An 8,717-nucleotide genomic window follows, 5' to 3' on the forward strand; every position below is an offset into this window, starting at 1 on the left:
ATTGATGATTTCAGTTGGTGCATATTTGAAGAAATTTTCAGGTGTCTATAAGCTTAAATTTTCCAGATAAGTGCAAGGATGACTTTTTCTCTTTTGTCTATAATTCATCGAGTCCTATCACGAAAACGCATCAGCCCAGCAAACTTACCTGCCTTCAACGGAGTGGCTTTAGTTGGTACAGCATTAATAGCCCATTTCCAAGTTCATGTCGGCCTCCTCTTCAAAGCAAGTCGAAGTGCGAAGGTTTTCTTATGATAATTAGTTTTCATTCATATGTAAAGTAGAACTAATTACCATCACAAAAAGTTCGCACTTAGACTCGCTTTGAAGGGGAGGCAGACAGGAACTCGGAAATGGCTTATTACACCAGCATCGCAGAGGTGCATGGGTCCGAATCCCGTGGAAGCCAGCTGAATTTTTTCAGACTTCCTTTCGCTTCTGCTAAAAGAAGCGTTCACCACCACTGTTGCATTAATCCCATTAAAATGTTTTCTCATCAAGTTTGTACGATTCTTGAAATGCGCGTACGTTTGATTATTCTGCTATTATGTCGAAAATCAGAGAATGAAAGAAAGCCAGCAAAATAAACCACAAATAACATAAAAATGAAAAGCGCGAAATTAACGGAGCATTTTTATTGGTATAGATGAAAAATTAGGGTTAGGGGACCCCAACCCCAGTCCCTCGGAACCTGCTCGCAGGCAGGAGCCCAGATGGGCTCCTGTCGCAGGCTAAAGGGTCGTCAGAACATTGTGAGGCGGATCGACTCTGGGGCGAAACGACCTGTCTTCAGATCAATGGGGGTTTGGATTTCCTCTCAATTCTTAATATAGAGACTAACAAGAGTGAAGTAGATAAGAGTGTTGTTATGGCATGGGTGGCCTCCCTAGCACAGTCACAAACGAGTCTATTTTTAGAATACCCGTTCCCGCAAAAATCAGTTGTCTTGTTCCTGAAAAAACATGGCAAAAGTAGTCACGCGTGACATGGCTTCTTCTGATTGGTTAAAATTGTCGGGCCCTTGTTTGTTTCGTGCACAAAGTGTATCAAAAAATAAATCCATTTGTGACTGTGCCGGGGCAAGACCGCAAAGTGATAGATCAACACTTCTATCTAATTCACTCTTCTAGACAATTTGCAGTCACCCGCACGAAGGCTTGTAAACATATATCCTGTTGTAGGCTCGGTCAGTTGGGACGAGTGAAAAAATTGAGGTGAGAAAAAACTGGGGACACATCAGTCCTGCCCTCTCTCTAGTTTTCCTGGTCTATTTTCTCCGTGCTAAAAGATCTCACCCTCCGGCTTCCTCAACTCTCTGAGACACTATACTGAGAACAGGTTTGGTATGATGTTTAGTCTGTACAAGTGTTATCGCCGAACCAGGTAAGAACCGGCTCAACAGCGTATAAAAACCCAAGGATGCTCGTGCCTGAGGACAAAACAAAAATGCTTTCGAGGAGTTTGTTCATTTGGCCCTTGGGAATCTTGGGAAATTATATGAAACGAAGAAGCGTGCGTTAGAGGAAGAGACGCGCGTTCAACGAACGCGTGTAGGCTGTTCTTATTACTGGATAGCTTTGTCGAGGGCCGGTTAACAAATTAAACCAGGTATAACAGTTATTCCAGGGATAAATTTACTGCTCTAACAGAACAGAATTTATTCCGGGGTTAAAAGTATTCTGGAATAAAGCACATTTATCCCTAGAATAGAGGTATTACGAGACCTTTTCAGGAACCGGCCCTAGGTGGATAAGTCATTATCCGACAGTTCCAATTTGTGCAAGGATTTCAGTACTTGTCAACCTGTATCTCAAGAACGGATAGCATTTGAGTCGCCCAACTTCACAGTCAGTTTGCTTTTTGTTACGTTGAAAACATGTTAAAAGATCGGCCTTCCAAAATAAGTGGTTAGCAATTTCGGGCCCGAAACGTTTTCGGGACTTTCGAGAAACGGGCCTCTCGGCCCACAAAAAATTATGTCGTGGAATGCCTTCGTTCGGATGGAAGATCGCGCGTGACGGATACTTTTGTTTATTGAAACAACTCATCGCACGGAAAAAAGCAAGTCCCCGCTGTGCTTTTATACCTAGCGACTTCCGCAGAGATTTCTGCCTCTGTGGGCAGTCGCTTTTCTCGCTTTGTGTGTAAAATGAAACTTTAAATATAAGACAAGGGCTAATCCTTCTTCGGTAACTATTTCCGATTACTAAGCTTTAATTAAACTTGTCTTCAAAGTGTCTGCCGAGAATAAAGGAAATCTGATCAAAAGTAAAATTTGAATTTTTTATGAGAAGGTATCTGTTCAATACAAACATCCTTTTTGTTATTCAAATGTCCCAAATATCAGAACAGAAAGAACCTTGTGTTTCGGTAGTCAGTAAGTTTGTCCAGGAGCCGCTCATACTGAACTCATGGATAATTGGCAAACGGTAGAACAAAGCGAGTGATAAAAATGAATTACTCCAGTCTCCGTCGTTTGTAACAATGTGAAAGCAGGCTGATCCCGAAGACAGAACCCTACAGAATTGAGCAAACAAGTGTTTACAATGGAAGTAAACATATTTGATGAAAACTGCCCAATGTTCCAGTTTGAAAAACAAACTTTCGTCATGCGATAAACACTCATCCTCATTGACTGCGCAATTAATTTGTGAATTTAACTTGCAATTTAGGTGCGATTCGCCTGGAGATAAATTAAGAATAAAGCCAGGATCCGAGCCAGGATTCGAGCCAGGATCCGAGCTAGGATTCGAGACCTAACCGAGAGCTAACCTAACCTAGCCAAGACCTACCCTAACCCTAACTAGACTAAAACCAACGCAAATAGACCTAACCTAACCGAGAGATTCCAGAATAAATAGCGGAGAAAGCTCATCTTAGCTCGAATCCTGGCTGGAATCCTGGCTGGAAACCTGGCTCGGATCCTAGCTCGAATCCTGGCTCGAAGTTTAGGTCTCCTCATTCGCCTGTTCGTTATTACTTTTACTCAAAAACTTAATTAGCTGTGCGACTTCACCCGATTGTTCCCGAACTTCCCGAACATCCTTCGTAAAGACAAGAAAAAAAAGGGCCAATCAAAAACTCTGAGGAAACATGAAGGAATTAGGGATTTCTGTTCTGACGAAATACAAGTGGTCATTGAGTACAGTTCAAGTATTTGATAATCGGAAATCTAAGATAAAGTCTGCTTGTTAACTTCTCTTGTGTGGATATCACCTCTCAGCAAGGCATGTCATCCTACTTTCCTGTATCCAGTGCAATATATTATTTTCAAGATCAAGTATGTTTGTGTAACTAAAAATGATCCATAAGAAAGTAAATAAAACTCGAGTCACGGATCAAAGCATTAATTAAAGTAGTGCTGAAGTATCGGTACACAGAAAAACATATTGGGGAAACACGAATTGCTTCCCGAGCTAATCTTAGACCGATATCTCTTCCCGAGAGGGTCATTCAAGTCCACCTTGTAAAGTTGATCTTGCAAATATTTAAAGCGTTAAACATGATGTGACATTTTCTATTGTGAAGAGAAATTATTTTTCTTTGAAGATGCGTCAACGCTCCAGATGTATATATTGAAAACGTCGAGTTTTAATTAAACCCCATGCGTTAAAAGATATCTATCGCCAGAAGACAATAAACGGGGAAGATTTCACGCAGCCAAGAAGAAATTGCGCAATTAAGACATCCTTGAAAGGGGTTGGCGGGTGTTTCTTTGTAAGAATTCAATTCAAACAAACCATTTTCTTTAATCGTGTAGTTTATTTGAAAACAGATTGATAGTTGTTTTGTAATAGGAAAAATACAAACAATAATCGTATCTGGTTGGTTTGAAGTATTTGAACGAAGCAGACAGTTCAATTCAGATAGAAATAAACAGCTTGAGAAAATTAGTACCACAACAATTATATGCATAGTTTTAAGCCCGTTCGCGACCACAACAATCAGGCATTTACAACTAAAAAGATAAAACGCAAATAAAGTAACCCACGGCAATTTTAACTCTTGAAAAAAATTAACTCAGCTTTTAAACGCCATTATCACTACTAGAGAAGCCTAAATGTAACAGTTATTCTCGATCTTTAATAAGAAATGGAAATGACCTCGATCAAGAGAAAACAAAGATAAATATTTTCTCTTGCCTCGATCCAGTTGCGATAACCATTAATTGGAGGAAGAGCACTTCGTCCAAGTCCTTTACGAACCAAGACCAACTTCTAAAAATCACGGCGAAACGTCGAACATGGCAAAATATTTAAGGTCAAAGCAATTCTGCGTTTATGTGAATAATGACTACAGCTTTTGGCCCGTTAACATTAATATTACAAATCTAAAACTCATTTATATGTACACTACGAGCGAACCAAGTACATGGTTCCAGAAATCCTTGCGTCTAGCTAATGAAATGAGAATTCTAAACATTACAAAGGTGGTCACAATCCACTTGAAGATTGAAAGAACAAGAAAAACAATATATTGTACATTTCATGATGAAATAAACATACAACTCGCGATCGTGAACAACGTCCGTAACTTAACCGAGGCAAACGTATGTTCCTCTCTTGGAGAGCACACTTGAGAAGAAATAGCCCAAAATTACAGTTACAAAAATATTTAGTTCATTCTGTTTGACAATGAAAGTTCAATTCAGACGGATGTTTCGGAATTTAATCGAAGTACAAACTTGTTGCTTTCAAAATCAAACTCGTCCTCTGAAATGTCAAAATACGGGAGTCTGCGAACAGTAACAATTAAAGAAAGATCGTCGCCTTTCAGTTGGAAAACTGTTGACGACGATAACGTTTTTGTGACTTGTTCCTCGCAAACTAAACTCCAACTCTGGGTGCGACGTTTTGTTGTAAACTCAACACACGGTTGTTCGTTTATGTAACGCTCTAAGAACGCCTTGGGTGTCATATCAAAAGTCAGGCAATGCGCAAGGTGTTTGATAATGCCATCCATTGTGTAACGATGGTGAAGTCGAACAGTTCTGAGATATTTCTGAAGAGGTCTTGCAAATGAAGGAAACAGTGATTGTGCTGTTTCTTCGGGATCCATTGGAACACAAGGACCGCGTTCCAACTGCACTCTTTTGATGTGTCCGAACGCCTCTTCGCATGCACTGAACAAGCGCGCTTTCCTCCGCTTTATTTTGCGTTCAAATTCTGCTTCTTCATAGAAACGATCGTTTCTCGCCGGATCGCGTCTACGAGTGGAAGCCGCGGTTAAGATGGCCCGAGCGCGAGGATTTACTTTGTCGTTCTGTTTGCCATCGATGTCGTAAAACTTCAGACTTGAAAACTGTTTGTTCGACGACCTTGCCGGAGTTTGCATGAGAAACGGATTATACTCCGGAAAATCCTTGTAATATTGCTCTAACACAAACACTGCTGTTCGTTGGATCGAGAGCGGGCCGATGTTATAGAATTTACTTTCACCGTCCGTGCTGCGAATGACTTTCAATGTAAACAAAGGGTCGTTTTGCCGAATCCAAAGCACAACGAGCGAAGTGTAATGCATAAATAGCAACGTATCCGTTAGATTCACGGCAAAATGAAGAATGTCTGAAAATCGGGGGGTCTGTTTAGAAACGATTCTCAAGCCATAGAAGAGCCAGAAGCATACGATAACAACAAACACGAGGAACATCAAGCCGACTCGAAGGACAAATATACGAGGCATTGAAGCTCGAGATTTCCGAAAATACAAAGCCCATATTGCAACAATTAAAAGAAGCTCTTTCACGGCGAAGCTGATGAAAACACCGTCGCAATCGTAGCCACAGGGTTGAGGTTTCCATGTAACAAGAGGAAATATAACGAAAAGAATGGGCGAAACTACCGCACATATGCTCAAAATCGCTGCTGGAACTAACTTAACATGGCGAACAAAGGTACACGAGAGTGAACGTTTCTCTTTCCCAACGTCGCTCAAAGAAGTTTCACTGAGGGTTACAATTGAGGTTGCTGTTTCTGTGATCGATGTGGCTGTTTCTCCCCAGTTATCGTCCTGTGGAATTACCTGAACTTGTATAATCCCTTCATCTAAGATTTCTTGACTTCCAGCATCGTCTGTCAGTCGCTCCCTCTCCCTCTTGTCTTTTTGATCACGTTCTCTGTCCTTATGCCCGCGGTCAGACCTGTGGCTTGGCATGGTTAGATTTCAGAGAAATCGCAGCACTTCAAGATCACTTCTACATTAAAAACGATTTCGACTTTGCGCCGAAGTGTTACACTGCTCAAAATACGTCTTAGAACGAAATGGCGCTCTGAACTCCGGCAGAATTCAATTTGCACGTTCAGTGATACGTTTGATCTATCACTTTCAAGTCGATTTCCTTAAGAGCGACTCCCTTGGGAGATCACGATTGGTCCAAATTAATTTATTAACATTCTTTGCAAATTATTCCCCTTGTTAATAATCCTATTGACATACTCACAGTTGAATTATTATATTCTGGGGAAATGAACCTCGAAATTTTATTCCGGTTTTCAGAGTTAAAATATTCGACAGAACAGCACTGGTGCGAATTCCAAAAGATTTCAAATGGGCCATTTTTGAATGGTATTTGTATTAATATTTTACAAATTTTCTTGTAACAAACCGCAAAATCGTAGCGTGACTTTTCACAATTGAAATTCGATCACTCGATAAAACGATTATTCAAAAACAAAACATGTGCAATAAAGGAAGTTGTTGTGTTTGCGAATTAAGTCTTTCAGACTTCTCTTGCTTCATTATTGTTATTAAAAAAAGTGTAAACAGATAAAAACTCCAAGTCAATTGCAGCCCACCGGAAAAAACCTTCGCTGTGGAATTTTGGGAGGACATACGAAATAATTTGAAGAATGCAGTTCTGTTTTTACACAAAACCTATTAATTTAATGAAGTCTGTACAGTCAAGATTCATATGACAATCACGATGCAAGCGATGGACAACATGGCATGCATAACAACATCTGACATTTCGCGCGCGATCTGGCCTGCGCGCAGATTCTCCGTCTCGAATGGCGCGGGATCATTATCCTGAGGATTGGGATACTGAACGCGCGCCATTCGAAAACGGAGAGCCATGTAGGCTTTTCAGCTGAGCGCGCGTAAGCCACACACGCAATTTTAAAGCTCATGATTCAAAATGGGTCACCGAAAATAAACAAATAATGGTGACCAGGAGCTCTAATGGCTGCTGATGGGCCTTATACGGCGGCCATATTGTTTGGGAACGAGTTTCGATGGGGAAAAAAAAAGTTTTCAATCCTCGTGACTTAACATGGCCGCCGTGTGATTAAAGCCTATGGGCTCTCGTACTTGTAGTCACTTAAAGAGGCTTTCTTCACACAAATAAGGATAATGTTTTTAGATATACGGTTAGGGTAATCATATCAAGACTAAATTTGGCCAGGGTATTAAGTACCCATGATAGATTTCTCACATCACATTCCCTTCCAAAATGCCATTACCATTGCAACGATATAAGGCTTTCTTTGAGCCTTAAATGTCATTTTGGAAAAAAAAAAACAAAACGGTGAAATCTTCCCATGCAGAGTTGCCCGACAATGTTAGAAATATTTGCTAAAATATTTAAAATAAAAAAAATCCGTAGGCCAGTTTCAAAGAAAAATCAGTTTTTCTTTTTGTCTCCATTTTTTTTTTCACCCTCAGAATTTGCTTAAATTTTTAAGAAATAAATTTCAAGTTAAAGTTAACATGCAAAAAATGAAAACGATCAACCGTCCGGAAGCAAGTGAAGTCGCTTTTGTCAGCGTCAGCTGTTTCAACCAAGAAAAATTTAACTTTTCACAGGGAAATTTTTGTGTTTCCTCCTAATTTCAGTTTTACAATTGTGTGGTTTACATTCCTGCTTCAATAAAAACTTCGGTGGCACCTAATGTATCCAAACGGACTTACAGACCTTATTCGTAAAGGACGGTCAATTTATAATTCTTTTGTCCAAGTGCAAATCCCTGGGGGAGGGGGGTGGGGGGTGGGTACTTGGGTCAATTTTAGCTGGGTATGTACCACTTGCCTCTCAGAACCCCTACCTCCTTTACAGTCAGTTTCATGGCCAATTACTGACCCCATCTTAGACACTTTCGGGTAAATGTAATTTTAGCGACCCCAACTTAGTCACTTCCTGTTTATGCATAAACCTTACATATAGCCTTTTAATTGTAATTTCAGAACGGAATAAAATGAGACTAGAAAATATTAAATCAATAGCGCCACAGTTCTTTTTTTTTTTAACAACTGTTTTTTCCGCGAATCTTTCCATTTTAAAATCCCACTAGCCAGAATTTTTTTACTCCCACAATCTCGACAATTTGCGACCCCAGTCTAGTAAGTCTGTTGAAAATGCAACCCCAAATGTAGGGGATGAAGTTCCCGGTGTTGTGGCTGTCTTTTGTGAGTATATGGGTGGGTGGGTATAGCAGGTCCACATCAGCTGAATAGCTGCCAAAACTTCAACCTGCTTAAACAAATAAATAACAAACAAACAAACCCCATTACCCTCCTAAAATGAGACTTGGTAGGCTAATCTGCGCATTAGCAAAAGAATAATAAAAGGTGACAATTATGAAAAAGGTCTAGAGTGATATTACTTGACCCGCGAAACAGAGAATAATAGTTATTGTGATGAAATGAATCATATGAACTGCGGATATGAAATCAAATAAAGCTATGATCTGCGCAGTTATGAACGCAATTTTTACAATTGC

The 8,717-nt window shown here is 40.1% G+C and overlaps 1 protein-coding gene across 1 annotated transcript; it reads right to left on the reverse strand.

Annotated features, from left to right (window-relative positions):
- Positions 1 to 3,742: 3,742 nt before the first annotated feature.
- On the reverse strand, positions 3,743 to 6,332 carry LOC138030079 (vang-like protein 2-B). Its single transcript, XM_068877935.1, has one exon. The coding sequence runs from the start codon at positions 6,151 to 6,153 to the stop codon at positions 4,648 to 4,650; it is 1,506 nt and encodes a 501-aa protein (XP_068734036.1). The 5' UTR covers positions 6,154 to 6,332; the 3' UTR covers positions 3,743 to 4,647.
- Positions 6,333 to 8,717: the final 2,385 nt, after the last annotated feature.

This window comes from Montipora capricornis, chromosome 13, assembly GCF_036669925.1.
Source record: "Montipora capricornis isolate CH-2021 chromosome 13, ASM3666992v2, whole genome shotgun sequence".
Classification (NCBI taxonomy): domain Eukaryota; kingdom Metazoa; phylum Cnidaria; class Anthozoa; order Scleractinia; family Acroporidae; genus Montipora; species Montipora capricornis.